The 20,323-nt window shown below is 29.5% G+C and overlaps 1 protein-coding gene across 1 annotated transcript; it reads left to right on the forward strand.

The window, feature by feature from the left end:
- Positions 1-6,234: 6,234 nt before the first annotated feature.
- Positions 6,235-8,221, forward strand: LOC123208837 (S-adenosylmethionine synthase-like). The gene is made up of 2 exons (XM_044626421.1): positions 6,235-6,323; positions 6,780-8,221. The coding sequence occupies exon 2, from the start codon at positions 6,794-6,796 to the stop codon at positions 7,973-7,975; it is 1,182 nt and encodes a 393-aa protein (XP_044482356.1). The 5' UTR covers positions 6,235-6,323; positions 6,780-6,793; the 3' UTR covers positions 7,976-8,221.
- Positions 8,222-20,323: the final 12,102 nt, after the last annotated feature.

Consider the following 20,323-nt stretch of genomic DNA (forward strand, 5'->3'; position numbering starts at 1 on the left):
AGACGTCCAGTTTTGAACACATATAAATAAAAGAGGTTTTTAACAATTCAAGATGCTTTTATTTATATTTCGTGAATATTTTGTTGGTTCTAGATTAGACATGGGTCGGGCCGAATGTAGCAGAGACCGGTCTCCTCAAACGAGCACAGCCTTCAAGGGGCACGGTTCACAAATGGTTTTCATTAATAAAAATGAATAATGAATGGATAAATCGACTCTGGAAACTTTGGGGGTGAAAATTTAATTCATCAAAATTTGGGTGAAAAATAATCATTAACGCTGTAATAATTGTAAGAATTCTATAGCGATGAAACTATATGTATATATTTTTAGTATTCTATTTAGGTATATATATATATTATATATCATTATATAATTGAATAATTTAGAATTAAAGATAACATAACATCTAAACATATGATGACACATTATTTATGTATTTAAATTATGTACAAAAAATACGCATATATAACACTACTAAAAAAATAGTGATGGTTGAAATGAAATGATCAGATTGTTAGCATTTTTTTTTTTGGTAAGTAATTGTTGGTGTCTTTCAATGTACCGATTTATAGGATCGTTAAATATATTTTTTTCATATGTTTCCTAGAGCTCCCTGATATCACAATTGATTCAAATGTCATCACAATCATGATTGTCAATATTCTACAGTCAGAATTCTTCTTAACCAATCTCACAGAAATAATATTAAAAAGATGATTCGTAATTGATAGAGACTAGCTATATGAATTGCATATAACAATTAGCCACATCACCTACTTGCATGATAACCTTAATTGGGTAGAAAGTCCTTCCACCTAAAAGGAGTGGAAGGAGTGAGATTTGATAGATTCAATTAGAGGTGTAAATCAAACTAAGCCACTTGCGAGCAACTTATGACTTGACTTGATTAATATTAACATAAGACTGAGCTTAAGTCACTTGAGTTTGGCTCTCGAACTTATTGGTGGTTCCTTATTCAATAAGTGTGCAAGGTCATGACTCGATTAAAGTAAAATATCCATATACCTTTAAAAGTTTCAAATTCTTCATTTACCCCTTAAAATCCTACTTTTTAACTTTAAATAAAGGGATAGTTGATAAATATATAAGTTATGAGTTTAAATATAATTTTTTAAAAATTGAGGGATATAAGTGTAATTTTTTAACTAAGCTCAAATAAGTCAATCATACATTGAGTGCTTAAGGTAGGACTGTCTGATTTGAGCTTGAGCTCGAACTAAAAACTTAGTAGCTTGGTGAGCTAGAGTTAAAGCTCAAGCTTGACCTTTATTTTATTGAGTTGCGCTTGAGCCAAACACTATTTGGCTTGACTCAAACACCCTAGATTAAACCATTTCCATGATTTCTATGATGTGTCATATCTGTTTAATACAATCATAGAGTTTCATTCCACCTTTATCTTATACTTTCATGGGACAACAATCACTTCCTAGCAAATCATGATCATGCAATTATCCACTTCCATAAAAAACGAATTAGATTAAATGTTTAAATTCGTTATTATATAAGAGATTAATTCCATGTAACCTTACCTCTTATCCTATAAATAAATAATCGTACATAGGTAAATAGACGTAAATTTTGACATACATACCATTAATATGCTAATTTTACTTTAGAACTCAATAATATAATAGTAAATATAGGTTATCGACTTTTGAGCAAAGGGGCGAACCGCTTTTAAAATGTTTTATTCTCACTATTGCCCATGCTAAATTGCACATAATAATTTGAGAAGCAATATGATGTGTACCCACTTTGTATATATAAATAAATATACACATATATATATCATTACGTGATTAGATATTATTTTATCTTTGATTCATAATTATTTAATTATATGATAACATATATAAAATATTATATATTTATTATGTACTCAAAATAGATAATACATCTCTCATTGGTACAAGTTTTTTGCATCAATGGTCGATAACACATGTTATTAACCCAAATAGACAACAATACAAATAATAAACCCAACCAAGAAAAATCAAATGTATTATAAAATAGGAATGCTCATTTAATTATATGAAAGAACCTTGCACATGCATGGGCCATATTTTCCTTGGTCTCTTCACTATTATCTTTTTCTTTAATCATTTTCTCAATAATTTTTTAAAGTTAGAATTTAAATCATGTAGCCCTTTGGATTCAAGTCCATGTGAAGTTGTAACATCGTTGGCAAAGCTTGCAAGGGTGTCGGCAGAGCATTCAAAAGAGAATGCTTTAGCTTATTTTTAAGATCTAATCAAATATTGAATTAATAAAAGAGTCCGACTAGATCAATTGTTGGTCAAATTAAATTACTATATAAATTAATATAAAATTATATATATATACACACACGGGGTCAAACCGTAGAGGAATTTAATTTTAGATAGAATCACTTGAGTTTAAATTAATGATTAAACTCATTTTCATAATCGAATCAAATTTGAATTGATTCAAATATTTAAGTTTAATATAACTTAGATCGAATCTAAAATTAAATTCAAAATTTTAACTTATCAATATGGAGTTAGGTCTCTTTTAGGTTTAGTTCAAATTAAATCCAACCACGTAAATATCTTTTTGGTAAATTTTATGAAAAGTTTTGGAGATTTTATGTTACAAATATTAATGGAAAATTACCATATAAACTTGTAAAAAAAGGTATTAATGTTGAATTAGCTTGATAGTACAAATAGGTCTATCTTTCTAGTAAATTTTGTGAAGCTAGAGGTGTGCATAATTCGGTTTAAATTATAAAACCGAATTCGATCATTTAAAAAGATATAGTTTGGTTTGGTTTTGTTTGTAAAATGGCTTGGTTTGGATTAAACATTTTTTAAACCATTTTTTTTTTTAGTTTATGTTATAGTTTGAATAATTTTCAAATCGAATCAAACCCTAAACCCTAAACTGTATTTTTTTAAATATATATATAAAACTATATAATTATGTTCAACAAAATTTTTCAATAAATAATTTTTAGATTTTTTTAGATTTATTTTTTATTTTCTTTAAATGTATATTGTACATATATTTTAAATGTTTATATTATTTTTAGAAAACTATAATTCAATTAATTTTATTAAATTTTAGACACATATAAATGATTTTAAAAAGTTCAAACTATGATAGATGGATTATGTATCATATTGTGTCTAAAAAACATAATTTTCATATCATATATCATGTATCGTATTGTATGATTCGCCTTTTAAAAAATGAAATAATAAAATATTAATAAAATAATAAAAATCATAATTGACACCCCTTTATTTTGTAAAACATTCAAACTCTTAAACATTTGAAAATTTTTCATAAAGATCCATACTGTAACATTATTTTCTTTTAAAAAATGTATCGATTCGTATTGGTAATATATATCGTATCATATGATACTTTTATTATATTGTATTAATTCGATACACTTTATGATAGGTATAGTTTTTCACTTGTATTATATCTATCGTTAGATATGTATCGTCTATCGTATAATATTGAAAACTATAGTTCAAACTATAATCCAAATTGGACAAAATCGTATAGTTTAGCTTAGTTTGAAAAAACTTTCAAACTGTATAAAACCAAACCGTACACACCCCTATGTGAAGCTTTAGGAGATGTTTGTCTTTTTGTTTTTGGGTGAGTTCGAGAATTTGTGGTTCAAGCTTGGGCTTATGATAGATTTTAGGGGTGTGTATAATTCGGTTTAAATCGTAAAATCGGATTGAATTGTTTAAAAATTACGATTTGGTTTAATTTGTAAAATAGCTTAGTTTAAGTCGATAAATTTTTTAAAAACAGTTTTTAGTTTGAGTTGTGGTTTGAACGATTTTCTAACCTAATTAAATCATAAACTGTATTTTTTTAAAAAGACATATATATAATTATATTTGACATAATTTTTCAATAAACAATTATGCGTACAACTTTTTTTTCACAATTATATTGTTATTTTATTTTCATGTATATTGTATATATATTTCATATTTATTTTACATGTTTATGCTATATTTTTGAAACTATAATTTAATTAATTTTATTTGATAATATATATTTAAAAATAAATGATTTTAATAGGTTCAAATCGTAATCCAAACCGTATTTTTTTAATTTGGTTTGTAATTTTAAATGGTTTAGTTTGGTTTGAAGATTTTCATAATTTTTTTTTCTAGTTTAGTTTGAAAAAATTTTCAAATGTACCAAATCGAATTATCCACACCCTTAATAGAAGTTGCTTACTTCGCTTTGATCTAATAATTTATAGTTAAATTTTATAATTTATATACTTTGAATTATTCTCTATATTCAAAGTTTGACATTGGATTATATGTTCAAATTTTAAAAGCTAAAAGGGCCATAAAAAATTGATCATACTAAGATATCTAACTAATAAAAGTTTAAAGAGTAAATTAAAATTTCAGACCTGTAAGTGTAAGATTTTAAATTCTTTAAAGGTATATTAACATTAGATTTAAACCAAATTGTGTACTTACTAAGCTAACAAATAAAACGAGCTTAATTTAGTTTGTATCAAAACAACCTCGGCACAATACAAGCCGAACTGAGCATGAATAACTTGCACATAACTTGGCTATACCTATGTGTAGTTTTTTAATTAATAAATAAATATTATATGATTATGTTATATATTTTAATAAAAATATAATTGTGGTTAGACATCAAATCAACCTTTTTTCAATTTGTATAAAAATAAAATTCACAAACGGGGTTGGTGAAAACGTGAAACAATCCGATTTTGCCGTTAGCCAGTCAAATTTCTGTATAAACAGTAAACATTTTTCCGGGAGGTCCAAAATATTTCTATTTTACTGAAAGCCTCCCTTGGTATCAAAAGTTAGCATAAAAAATCCTTTGCATTAGGGTGACTATGCCAAGCTCTCAAAAAAGTATGACCCACAATTTTGCAGTCGTGCTAGGAGCCTTAGGATTTGGCCTATAAAAATATATAAAAAATATAAAAATTTTAAAAATAATTTTAGAAAATAATATTACAAGCCAATATGCCGAGCAAGACCCACCTTCTAACGAGCCATAGCATGACATGTCTAGTGAGTACGATAGGTTGTGTTGAGCATGACTCACAATCATGTTTAAGGGTAACTATAACTAATTTGGATAATGACACCCAAAGACTTAACTTTAAAAATTTTTTATTAAAGGGACTACATTTTTGCTATTTATTGAATGTATTAAACAAATATAATTAAAATTATTATTTTGTTTAATTTTTAAAGTAAGGTGATTAGTTTGTACCTTTTTGGGAAATAATAAAAGTTTGAACATTCAATAAAAAGAGTTGAAAATTTAGTTAATTAATAAGAAAATTTGAAAGTTTAATTATTTCGATAAAATCAACAAAGTTTATTCTATTAAATAGAAAAAAAGGTTATAGTTTGAAACCTTCTCCTCTCATCATTAATTTATGATATAAAATGTTATTTTACAATTTAATTGGTTTCGGGTTTTGTTTTTTTAACGACTCTATTGACCTTAATATAAATTAAAAACTTAATTATGCGTTTAGTTTAAAGTTATTAAAGATTATTCTGATAATTTATATTTTATTATCTTATTTAGTTTGTTAGATAATATTATCAATAGTAATATGATAAATAATATAAAAATTAATCTGATTACCTCCTCCTATAAATATTAAAAAGTAGTATTGATTATATTATAGTTATATCCTTACTTGTTAATTTTTTATGATAAAAATACCTTTATTTTAGTTAATATTATAAATAGTATAAAAAATATTTTAGAATAATTATACTTAATTATATTTAAAATATTTAAATAATATAATGTTTTTTTATTATATTTAATCAAATATAATAATTATTTATACCTATAATAATGTAGACCTATATTTATATATAATAATCTGATAAATAATTGATATTTATGATAATTTTTTATTTTTGATAATAAAAAATAAAAAATTATTTAAATTGAATACATGCTACTTATGTTTTCGACATTTAAGGACTTTATTGTTATAGATTAAAACATTAGGGATTCAAATAGTGGAAGAAAAATCCCAGAATTCGGTGTCTTCTGTCGTTTTCCCCACCGACTCCACTAAATCTGAATCCTCCATCCACACACATCCAACGGCTCTTACAACCTTCTCTCTAATCCGGACCCACAAAGATCCAACGCGTTTATAACTTTTTTTTTTGCAAAAACACCCCCGTCTTCACCTATAAATGTACCGCCTTCGAGTTAAGAGAAGCGTCTCATTCTCTTCTCATCTTTCTGATTTCTGCTCTCATTAATAGGTACCCTTCTACTCCATCTAGCTACTGTCATTATTGTAATGTGGATTTGATTCTGTTATCATAAATTCATATAAAATTTTGATCGTTTATCGTAAATATACTCTGAATTTAGTACTTTTACTATGATTTTAATGTAATGTGAGAATGATTATTTGATTGCATTAGTCATATGCTGAATGTCACTAAAATGAGGGAATTATCGTTTAGTGGTCTTGTTTTGATATTAATTTAATGTTTAATTTTTAAATATGGCAGTTTCGTGTGTTTAAAAAGGGAGAATTTTTGGAATTTTGAATTGAATTTTTGTTAGGTTTTATTTAGATCTGAGTGAATGGGGTTGATTCGTGAAGTCGGTTTGTGTTGGTTTTGAGAAATCTGCTGTTATTTTTTTTGGTGGGTCATTGAATGATGAATTTTTGTTCAAGTTTTGTTGAAATGTTGGTGTGTGATTTGCAGATTTTGAACAAAAAATGGAGACTTTTCTATTCACATCTGAATCTGTGAACGAGGGTCACCCAGACAAACTGTGTGATCAGATTTCTGATGCAGTTCTTGATGCATGTCTTGAGCAAGATCCTGATAGCAAAGTTGCTTGTGAAACTTGTACCAAGACTAACATGGTTATGGTTTTTGGTGAAATCACAACCAAGGCTAATGTAGACTATGAAAAGATTGTTCGCAACACTTGTCGTAACATTGGGTTTGTTTCTGATGATGTTGGTTTGGATGCTGATAATTGTAAAGTCTTAGTTTGTATTGAACAACAGAGCCCCGATATTGCTCAGGGTGTCCATGGTCATCTCACCAAACGTCCTGAGGAAATTGGTGCTGGTGACCAGGGTCATATGTTTGGTTATGCAACTGACGAGACACCCGAACTTATGCCTCTCAGTCATGTTCTTGCTACCAAGCTTGGGGCTCGTCTTACCGAGGTTCGCAAGAATGGAACTTGCCCATGGTTGAGACCTGATGGGAAGACTCAAGTTACTGTTGAGTACTACAATGAAAAGGGTGCAATGGTTCCATTTCGCGTTCACACAGTTTTGATCTCTACACAGCATGATGAAACTGTTACTAATGATGAGATTGCTGCTGATCTGAAAGAGCATGTTATTAAGCCTGTTATCCCAGAGAAGTACCTGGATGAGAAGACCATCTTCCATCTTAATCCTTCAGGCCGTTTTGTTATTGGTGGGCCTCATGGTGATGCTGGTCTAACCGGCCGTAAGATCATTATTGATACTTATGGTGGCTGGGGAGCTCATGGTGGTGGTGCATTCTCTGGGAAGGATCCAACCAAGGTTGACAGAAGTGGAGCTTACATTGTCAGGCAGGCAGCTAAGAGTATTGTTGCTGGTGGACTTGCTCGCCGGTGCATTGTTCAGGTCTCATATGCCATTGGTGTACCTGAACCCCTTTCTGTGTTTGTTGACACATATGGAACTGGAAAGATTCCAGATAAGGAGATTCTCAAGATTGTCAAGGAGAACTTTGATTTCAGGCCTGGTATGATTGCCATTAACCTGGATCTGAAGAGGGGTGGCAACAACAGGTTTTTGAAGACTGCTGCATATGGGCATTTCGGAAGGGAGGACCCTGACTTCACATGGGAGGTAGTGAAGCCCCTCAAGTGGGAGAAACCCCAAGAGTAAAAATGTGCATTTCAATACTTTGAGGTGGGGGGTGGTCAATACTATGCCATGCTTATTCACTGCACTTGCAGCTTAACTGAAGAGTTTGCTATATTGTTTTGGTGTCAATGTGTTCTTTTGGCCTTTTTTTAACTTCAAAATTGCCTTTTTTAAAATATGCGTATGCCATATGTATTAAAAAAAAAGATATATCTGTTTTTGAGTTGTAGTCAATGAAAAATTTAGAGACAGCTGCCTTGATTGATACCCATATGAGATTGATAGGGAAAAAGTAATAGGGAGATAGAAAGGTTCAGTTCTGCAGCAGTATTGATGTATGTTCATGTGAATGTCCATTTGCAAGTGCTAGTTGAATCTTTGGAGAGAGAAAATGAGGAAAGATTTTTCTTTTGTGGGAGAGAATTAGATTTTTCTTCATTAAATTCTGATTTTCAATATACTAGTTGTTTTCTATGAAACATAAAACTGTGAAATATTGAACCGTATAGGACAGAACTCTACAGGACTTGTCTCTGTTGGCTTAAATAATAAAATTTTCAATGTCATGATCCAATACTTGTAGGATCAGGACACAAGATTAAAATTATGATAGACTTGTTGTGTATGTATGCAATATTTACATATTACAAGCTTAATGGAATTCTGGAAATTCAACTTACCTATAAAATATGCATACAGAGAAGAATAAGCTATGGGGAAGACGGCAAGAACAATCGCTGCAACAGTTAAGCCATCATGGTGAGACCCGAAGTAATCTTCTAAGAAGGCAGATACTCATATGCGTTTGCCGAATACCAGAACTTCTGTTTGTACATCTTTATACTGGGAAGTGAGCATACTGTTTATTGTCCTAGATGTAGGCATCAAGTGGTAGAGCCAGAGCTACCACTTTGGCACACGATTAGAAAAAATATAATTACCAATTCAGCCTCCTAGTTATGAACCCGTAAATAAGTTGAAGAAATGTTGAAGTGTTTTACGCTTTTGCCGGTTTAGGGACGAAGAACAGAACAGATTGAACATGCATGAAGATGTGAAACCACTCAAATGATTATACAAGGAAAACACATTACCTTGAGTGAATTGCTCTGATTCCCTGAGAGAACCTTTGTTAAGGAAGTCTTCCTACATACTGGAGGCCCCAGCAACAATGCTATCCTGCTCAAAAACAAACCAAGCCCACTTAAGCCTATACCATACTTCCTCTCCCTTTTTTTTTTTTTTTTTTTCAAATGGGGAACCACCCAAATTGGATTGCCACTTCAAGGGTGAATAAATTATACTGAACAGATAAAATTTTGGATACAATAATTGACATTATAACCACTTGAATCTATACTCTCTTATATATTAAGTTTTCTCTTTTGTTACTTAAACTAGCATGAAACTATTTAATCTACTTACAAAAACCAATTAACACTTTTCAACCTATTGACCAGGCTTTATGACCCCACTAGCATCATTAATTATATACTTACTTGATTTTATTTTAATTAATAGGCAATAATATGGATATATAAAAAAAAAAAAATGTTAATTTGCCATATAACTGAACATGTTGTTTTATGATTTGAGAACAATTTATAAACTAAATTAATTTATGTATTTAGAGTTAAAAACATCTCTTACAAGTAATGTTTTTAGATTTGGATTGAATTTAGATTTGGTCAAAGTGCTATTCTGAGTCTTTCCGATTCGATTAATATTTAAACTAGAATATAACCAATCATTGAGATTCAAGTTCAAAAATCAACATGATATTATTAGGTCCATTGGACAAGGATTGAACTGATAGTTGAATTGTGACCTATCATCATTCGCTCAATTTAATTATGGTTCAACTTGGTCTATTGACTTAACCTTTTTTAAACCTCATTTGGATTGAACTGTCATCAAGTCCTAGTTGAACTAACTAATTTGGTCTGAGTTTATGAAGCATGCTATAAGTATATATTATCAACAATGAATCCTTACTTGAGTCATATCATCCCTTTTGTGATTAAATTGATCATACAAAGTAAATGAAATCCTTTGTCTAGTAACCAGTTACACAATTACTGTACTAAGTAAGTTAAAAGTTTAATCTTGATATACTATCAACAAATTTCAAAATTATCCTATCTTTATTGCTTGAATGTCCTCGCTTTAATTTGTCACTTAAAATACCCCTTTGGGCCATGCCTATAATTATTAAGGAACTGTTTTCATAAAACATTTTGTCATACAAGTTAGCGTAGCCTGACTTGAGTTTAGATATTATTTTGTCATACAAGTTAAGAAGCAATTTCAGTCACAGGTAGAAATACTGACAAGCCTCTTCGTGTTGGGTGTGCATAATTTAGTGTAATTCATTGTGTCATAGATAGGTTGTGTCAGGCAAACTCTAGCGAGCCATGTTGGTCTACCTCAACACTAAGGTTTTGAACATGCCTATAACCCTTAGGTCATGTCTTCATGAACTTTTTGGTATGCTATTTTGTCGTAGGCTTGAATATGACTTACCTTAAATGCAACCACAATTTTAATGATGGATCGACCTATTGAATTAAGATGTTGCAAATATCTCCTTAACCTATTCCTCCCTCGTCTCGCTACAAAATAATTCTTGTAAAAATTTGCCAATATAATCTTTGCCTTTTCAAATAATTACAAAAAGCCATTCATACATAAAGTCAAACTCTATTTCATTTTTATCCTAAACCCTAATCATCATATTTTCTACTCTCTTGCCGGCTCATTACCTTTCTTCATAATAGATATGGCGATGAGGGTAGGAAAGGAGATCAATATTTCCCTGCAAGGTGGGATAAAGATTCCTTGTTATTCCCGTAGTTGGGGGTGGATTAGAGCTGTGAAAATTTCGGTACTATAATTGAGCAAAAATGATTAAAATGATGTCATTTTGATACATTTTTTAATTAAAAAGCGATTGTTTTAGTTAATCCATATACAATTTTTTAAGCTCATAAGTTTGATGAGTTAAAACACTTCTAAAACTCAAATTAAAAAATGTTCAATTCTTAGGTTCAAGCTTGAGACTAAGTTTGTTTACATTAAACTTGTTTTGAGTTTGTTCGAATTGAGTTTATTTTTAAGTTCAAACAAACTTAATTTGAATCTAACGCTACTGGTAATGATTTTATCTAATGGGAACGTGATAGGGTATGGAAAATTCACCCCATTGTACCCCACCTAACCCTATCTGACCCAACTCGACTTGCCACCATAATCTATATATAGTTTGATATTATTATTTATCAGAATTTTTATATGTTGATTAGACGATAATATCAACAAATTGAATGTCAAAAGTCTAATTGACAAAAGAAAAAAAATCGCGCGTATTTCCAAATTTTGACAAGGGCTGGTAGGAAAGAGTTGGAAGGAATCTATGAAATTCCAAATGTGGAATTGAGTTTTTCTTTTCTTCAAAAACTAAATAATTCTTCTTTTTAATTAGACAACAGTAAAATATGTATTAATAATGATATATTATTATATAATTAATTAATTTTAAATTAAAAATAAAATAATAATAATCGATCATATGATGATATATTATTAATATATAAATTAATATTTATTATTAATTTACCCAATTTTACTCTTAAGAAATTATAAGCTTTTTACACATATTTCTATATAATGCCTAAATGATGGGTAAAAAATTCTCAAAATACTTGATTGTTTGGGTATGTTTTAAAACATTTATAAACAAGAAAAACATTTTCAAAATTTTAAGTGTTGAAAATGGAAAGCACTTAGAATTGTCTTTTTAGTCAGGTTTTCACGCTACTTAATTAAAAGACAAATATGAATTAACATGAGTAATTTTTAATGCATGCTCATTGATTGGTTTGTCAAATCAATTTTAAATTTAAATGGGATTTTAGTGTGTCTCTTGAACTCATATATGTTTATAGCTAGGAATAGCAACGGGGTGTGGCGAGACGGAGCTGAATATCCTAATATTTGTTCCCATCATTGTAAGGAAAACCTTTTCTCATCCATACCCTGTCTCTAATATGAGGATGACAACAAATATTCGTCCCTGCTTTGCCTTTTATATGAGGATGATAGAGAATTTTTGTCCCTTCCTTGTGAGAAAATTTCTCTGCCTTTCCCCTCATCATCTTGTGGGAAAAATTTCCCTCATTGCTCTCCCCATCCATGCAAAAAAAAAAAAAAAAAAAATTTTAGGTGTTAAGATATATTTGTAATAATTCAAAACTTTTATATAGTGTAAATTTCCCTCCCCACCCCGTCCTTGTCTCCGTCTCTGTCCCTATTCCTGTTTGAACTATTGAATTACCATTCTTATCTATGTCTCAATCAAACTTAAGTACAATGGAGACCTACTTAAGAAAACAAATTTTTTTGAAATGAGTAGTTGCCCAACACCAATGGTATCTTCTGTAAATTTGTTAGTACATGATAGTGAATCCTTTTGCTTATAACATTCTTTACAAGAAATAGTTGTATCATTACAATATCTAACTATTACCAAACCAGATATAACTTGTGCTATCAATAAGCTAAACCAGTTCATGCAATCTCTTACCGCATTACAATGGCAAACATGCAAAAGATTGCTTATGTATCTTAAAAGAACAATGTACCATGGATTTTTAAGTAGTAATTCCATTAATCTTTGAAAGATATACTACAATAGAGGTGTAACACCCTTCTTCAAGTATATACCTCTACATGGACTATACCCTGAAGAGACTTTTACAACTTAAACTTTCTATTGAGTATAGTGGAATAAAGAGCATACTAACAAATGCTTACTCAAAATGCATGCAAAAAAGAGTAATGATATAACTAAAATACTTCAACATTAAATTCATAAACTATCCACACATCTTGTGCTTGAAAATCCAATAACATAAGTACAGTGCATAACTTAAATAGTTCCGAAATGAAGCAATAATTACACAAGCCCAATATAAATCTGAAAATGATGCCCTTTAGCCTTGGGCAATGGCCTAAGCTAGATTGTTGGCTCTCTGACATGCCTTGCTACTCACCTCTACCTACAATATTACAAAGGGAATGTGTGAGTGAAAAACGTTCAGTAAGTAGGTAATTTCTCAACACTTTGCACACAACATATCTCAAATCTGACATTACATTACTAAATCTTTGTGTGGTTAAAGCGGATGTTTTCCAACATCTTCCTATGCCCACTCATATTCTTTTGGCACCCTCGTGCCCTACATACATAGGTAATGTCACAAAGATAACTAAGGCTTAAATTGAACTTGACATATATGATGCCCTTGTGAAAACAATCGACACCCTAGATGGTTATTGTCTATGTGCCTCGCACACATGTTAGTCGAACTCTTAGGCTAATTAATTATGTACCCTGGTCATGTGAGCAAAAATTGATCATAGTCCTTCCCTTACCATACACGTACAACTATGGGATTGCTAACTAGATTACTATCTTTATATGACCTCTACAATGGGTGCATGTGTGATGCATTTTGCTAACCACATGAAAAACCAACTAAAATGTCACTCTCTCTTACCATGCACATTTGAACTTAAAATGAGTGGCTAATGCACCTTGACGTCGAGTGCATGATGTATCTCAAAAGTATCTATCTCTCAGATAACCTTATTGCTTTCACATATATCACCACTTATACACATAACTAGTGACTATCTAGGTGTACACAATTTTCCTTATCTTTCTTTATCTCTAACCTAGGTTCAACTTGATTGGGTTTTGTGTCGTCTTTCATATAGTTGGGCACTTTTATAATAGTAAGTTATCTTATTTCGCCTTTACTAAGGGCTTTCTTTAATTTTCCATTCTTCACACATAACTAGGGGTAAAATATACTTTATACTTTAGTTACATAGACATCCCTTGACCTTGCTTCTCGTGCCTTTCACACGAGCGTCATTCTTTTTAGGGATAAGAGTCCTTCTAATCTTGTTTAACATTGACTTGACATCATTTTAACGCTGTTAAAGTGCTTAAGTCATCATTGTCCGTTTCTCCTACATAAGCATCCTTTTAGGAAAACCACATGAGCATGTGTCCCATACCACACCAACATGTGTAATTTAACCCTAAGATGAGTGTTCTTTGCATATGATGATTGTTTGTCTACAAGAGAGGTACATGAGCATCCCTATTTGCTTACACGATCGTGTATCACAATTTGAAAATATCTAATCTTTCTATTTTGTCAATCTTTGACCAAAATCAAACAAAAAAAGAATACACCATCATTCATGATATATCTCTAAGCATCCTAAACATATTTTCTTCAGTAAGAAATATATACACACCTTCAATTTCTCCGATCATGTACAATATCTTCACGAATCCATAAACTTATCACATAGAACATATCCATATAATCCATATATTGTCTTAGCATTCGTTAAACAAACAAACACCCATGAAATTACCCTAAACATAATGTAATAACCATGGAATCATAAAACTCATGAATACATACCATATGCTAAACAACAATAATCAACTGATTAGCCAAAGGGGACACCATACTTGTCTTCCAAAGAATGCTTGTCTTCACATGGCTTTGGTGATCCTAACAAATCCAACCCTTCCTCTTGTTCTTTTTGACCTCCTTCTAAATATCTCTCTTGTTGTTTGGCTGTTGAAAGAATATTGATACAAAATAAAATGCATTTGGCCTTGCGCCTATTTTTATTTTGTCAAACATACATGATGAATGGCCATGTGTCTCCCCCACATAAGTATTGCTGCTGTTACTCACTAATGGCTATTTCTAAAATCGCCATGAAACTAAACCTTATCCAATTTCATATTTGATGAACACATACATGGGCGTGTACTCTTATAGACATGAGCATGCATTCCTCCATACTTAATCATTTTCATGTACATGACGCAAAATGACTTTTTTGCCGTTCCAAGGCATGAACGACCATCACCCCCTTGGTGCACAACCGTCCTTACTATAAAATCAATAACACACAATTCAAATCATATCAATACAAAAGAAAAGAATAAAATGCCTTTGAGCTTACCTATGAGCATTACAAGAGATAATTTGAATTCTACAACTTTTTAAAGAATTAAAAGTACATTGGTGATAGAAATACCAATACTATGGTGAGATAACGTTAGTGTCACTACCTTTGATTCAATTCCTCCAGTGTGCCAAAACTTAACACATTGAGATCAATATACATTTTATAAGGGAAAAGGTTGTAAATAGAGACTTAGAAAGTATATTCCTTATTCATGGCAAAATAACTAATGCGTTCAAAATAAAGACTAAATTGATGATCAATATAAGGGAGGTTCAACATAAAAGGATATGATCAATTTGAATTTTTCAAAGAAAAGTTAATTAAATCCTTTGTATGATGAATTTAAAGGAGGTTTGCTCTTGTTTTTTCCTCTAGAGTCTCAGGGAGGATTTTATTTCAAGAATGTTTACTTCAAAAGTTGGTGGAAGCTAAACATGCTATTTAGCTTGTTAAATTTGATAGAGGATATCAAGAGTAAGCTAAGTTGTAATAAAAAGAAGGTGAAAAGATACCCCATTAATAATTGACATACCTAAAGGACAACTATTGGTTGTTGATAGATGTAACAAACAACATTACAAATTAAAGAATAACTACTCGTTATCCGCTATTGATAGAGCTACCTGTTGATTCACTAACAAGAGAAATATTTTACACTTCTCTTGTTCAAGATTAAAGAGCGGAGTTTTAACTTCTCTAATCAAGTTGTTTAGAATCATCAATCTTGTGTTTGTTTAAGAAAGTTTCCATTGTCATAGTCAACCTATACAAAAATAATTGCCTCTATAATGATTAATCATATTTAGAGTTACCGAATCATTCATTTACACTAATTAATTAGATGTATTTTGAGTAAAGGAAGTTGCATCAAGTTCAAATGCAAGTTCATAAAAATGATCAAAATCATGTGCATTTTGTAGAACAAACTTATGTGAAGTCCCAAAACAAATTCATAGAAGTTAAAGCCGCAAGGCTCATAGCAAACAATGTTCATATTTGATGATAAGTTGGTCTTTAGACCTAGCCAACGGACGAGTTATCTTTAGATATCCGTAAAACAAATGTACCGGTAACAAGTTTATGGACTTTTACTCATAAATGTCTCTTTTTTATGGGTTAGGCATACCTGTGAGTACTTGGAATTATTTTTCATCTATTTTTCTCCTATATTACTCAAAATGCTCATTTTTAGTCCTCCACAACTCCTTCATCTCTCTATACTCACCATCACCTTTATTAAAAGGGGTTTCAAAGGAGAAGAGAAGGTTTGAAACCCCATTAATCATTCATCGCTCTTTTAGTCGCTTGTTATTAAAGCGGTTTCAAAGGAGAAGAAAAGGTTTTTTCTCCATTAGAATTGTCACCTTTAGATTTGGAGGATGCGTAATCGATGGCATTGGCTCTCAGTTTGGCTCTGAGTTCGAAGCCAACAAATGAACCATAGTGACTTGTATATGAATGGCGATGGAAAAAAGTCTTCTAGCCATGATGGTGGTCGTTTGTAGTGGCACTGTGTTTGGTTGGGCTTGGTGGTATAGTGTACAAGAAGAGACAAGGCAATATATGTCGATGATTTACACGGATACCAACGAGTGCATCCGTACCTATTAAGTTATTTTTATTAATTATTTAAATCAACCTGTTTTAGACTCTTACTTGTTTTTATCCAACTCATACACATGTTTACTAGGTCTATTGTTACCTTTCTAAAAAGGGAACTATTCTTCATCTTAAATATTTTTTAATAAATAAAAGCTTTAAATTCTACTTTTTTTTGGTTGAGAAAATTAGTGCTGAAAAGAATTTAAACTAGTTGTAGAAATCTCATTAAATCAGAAGCAATGAAAAATTACACGACTAGGGCAGTTTGACAGATGTTGAGGACTCTTTCTGTCAAAGTCAATGGCCTATACTACATGGATTTTGATTCTTTTGAGCATAACAAAATTGAAAAAAAAGAAACAAGCAAATGATGAGATTTGGAATGACAAATATATAAATTAAAATAATAATATATATCTAAGCGTGCTTGTGGTTGGTAAATTAATCATGAATTTTATATTGCATTTTTATCGTTTAAAACTTTTTTACAACATAAAAACTAGTCATTCTCTCTTCTAGACGCCTTTATTTTTTTTAATTAAAATTTATAAATAAAAAATTTATACATAAATTTTTTGTCACGTTTTAACAAATTATTATCTTTAAATAAATATATATATATATATATATATATATATATATATATATATATATATATATATATATATATATATATTTGTTTAACCTTTATTTGATATTTTTATTTGTCTACAGAGCTAAATTACTAATAGTAATTGACGCTTGAAATTAGTAACTCTACATCCATTATACGAGAACATGAGAAAATTACATAGACAAGAAAAATTTTTAACGTAATTTGATTTGTTGTTCGAGAATTAACATTTATGACTATTTCATTTAACTTTGAAAAAAGTGTTTTGACAAAGTTTACATTGTGATTATATAAAGAATGTCCTGAAGAGAACATAAATAACTAAAGAGATCTTTAATAGAAGTTTTATGTTTTTACGGGGGATTCTATAATTATCTTCGGATACCTCTTGGATGTTAATCCTAAACGTTTGGTCCCTTTTTCTCTATATAATATTTTATAGTTATAAGATGAAAAGCAATGCTTACAGTATTGATTGACTGTAATATGATAATAAGTTATTATTTTCCCACTTAAACACGAGATAAGGATACAAGGTGATTTGGAAGGTTGTCATCTATAATCAAGAGACTTTTACCTGCATATTGGGTTGTTGATCGTTATTCTTATAACTTATTACTTTATTATTAAATGTCATTTTATAAATGAGGTAAAATATGAATTTTACTGCATAACAATAATAAATTATGACATTAAAGGTGTGTTTGGTTTGGTTAATTTTTTATTATCAAAATTAAAAAATTATTCTGAAGATAAATTAACTAGAAGATTACTGGTATAAATTACTACTATGATTGATAAAATTTGGTAAAAATTAATAGATAAAAATAATTATTGTGTTTGGTTAGAGGTAATTATAAATACTAGTATATTATTTTCTTATGTATAATTATTCTAAAATATTTTTTATGTTACTTATGATATTAATTGAAAATAAGGTTATGTTTCTCTTAAAAAAAATTAATAAATAAAAATATAATTATAATAAAATAAAAATTACCTAGGTAATTTTAAATACTTAAGATGAAGGTGATAATATGATTACAACTTATTTTACTTACTTTATAACAATTGGTAATAGAAGATTACCGAAATTATTTATTATTTATAAATCCGACAAACTAATTTAACTGATAAAATATAGATTATCAAAATAATATTTTTTTTACCCTCCATCAAAGCTCCCCTAATAGTATATTTCAATAAATTTCACCTAATACAAAATAATCAATAAAATAGGAAAGATATATAATAGCAAGTTATTATTTAAAATTATTTTTAGCAAATATATAACTTACAAAATTCATGATAAAATAAATAAATAGAAAAACTAAGTGATTATAAAAGGATTGATGACTGTGAAATCTAATTAAGCATATTATTAAATTCTTTAACAATGATTGATAATTAAAATAACACAGGATGCTGTTATTACTAAATTAATGATTCAATAAAACTATGCTCAATTTATATTAGATGTGTGCTATCATATGATTGAACAATTTTGAATTAAGATAAAATAACATCCAATCATGTGATGACATACATAAATATGTACTTATCTGTATACTCAAAGTGGGTATACTCATTCAAAAAGTTGTCTTGCTCCTAGTGTTCTCCATTTGACGTTTCAATCTAGCATCAAAATATATACTTTTGAATTTAGGATTAGATTTAAGTCAAGTCAAATCTGAACAAAAGAAATTTGAGTTCAACTGAAAATCAAAACAATCAACTCGAGTTAGAGTTTAACTTACTCAAGCTAGTGGTGAGTTTGTTGGAGAAGTAATTGGAGAATAAAAAGAAGATCGTTGGAGATAAAAAAGACAAAAAAGGTCAAAAAGGAAGAAAAATCATTGGAAAAGATAATTTTATTAGTGATTTTATGACAACCTGATTGAGTTGGGTTAACCTAACTCGAACTTGAGATAGGGCAACCTCTATTCTAGTTTAATTCGTTTGAGCCTAACACTCCATTCAAATTAGCTATAAGTTCCACCCATACTTTTTATGACAAGTTAGCACACTTTTGACTTTAATTTATATTTGAATGTGATAAAGGACGAAGAAACTAGTTTTAAAACTAAATAACATTACTCTTTCTCTCCGCATCGAAAACAAGATGCCTCCATGTCTTACTGACTATACAAGACAGCAATGATCCGTATCCATGCCTCCAATCACCTTCTTCACACAAAAAGAATTTAACATATCTAAAGTGAGAAAAACTATTTCCTTATGCTTTGGAAAATAATATAGAATATTTGGGCCCAATAACTATGTCCCACCCAAGGTTTGATGAAATGACAAATTTTCATGCTTTAAGTTTCAAAGTATTAAATTTTCACCTATCATCCATTTTTGTTATTGTTAATAAACCTGTTAGGTTTTTCTAAAAATGATTGTTTTAACCTTTTATTAAAATTACAAAACAATCATTAACACTTAATTTAAAATCTTTATCAGTTTAAAAAATTATTATTTAAACTCTTAAAAAATATCAAAATTCTAACAAATTTTTAGTGTTGCATTTTTTGTCAGTTCTTTAGGGTGCCATTGTCATTGGGTTTATTAAAATTTTAAAAATACCTGTAATTTTTTTGATTTCCAAAACCCATATGAAAGGTTTGATGAATATCTCTAATATTTTAAAAAATTATAGCTTGTCCCTTAAACATTTAAAAAAAGAAAATAGAAAAAAAGGGAAAAGAAAAAAAAAAAAAAGAGACAAAATGAGTCATATGCAGAATAATTTCTATGCAGAATTAATTGATGTAGTGTAGCTTTAAAGCAAATACCCATATGATCTAGAATTTGAGAAAATGATTTCTAGCGTGCCATAAAAAAAAAAAAAAAAAAAAAAAAAAAAAAAAAAAAAAAAAAAATATATATATATATATATATATATATATATATATATATATATATATATATATATATATAATGGAGGATTGGTTCAAGCTTGGATTGAATTGATGATGGCAAGCGTGAGTTCAAACTCATTCAAGATGGTGCACAATATCACCAAAAGGTACTCAGTAACATTAACAATATTGTCGCATGGGTAGAAAGTGTCACGAATGTGATGA

This window comes from Mangifera indica, chromosome 2 (genome assembly GCF_011075055.1).
Source record: "Mangifera indica cultivar Alphonso chromosome 2, CATAS_Mindica_2.1, whole genome shotgun sequence".
In the NCBI taxonomy this organism is placed as follows: Eukaryota; Viridiplantae; Streptophyta; class Magnoliopsida; order Sapindales; family Anacardiaceae; genus Mangifera; species Mangifera indica.

Bases quoted from the DNA above. Each gene is read 5' to 3' on its own strand.
- LOC123208837 (XM_044626421.1), top strand. From the start codon at position 6,794: ATGGAGACTTTTCTATTCACATCTGAATCTGTGAACGAGGGTCACCCA.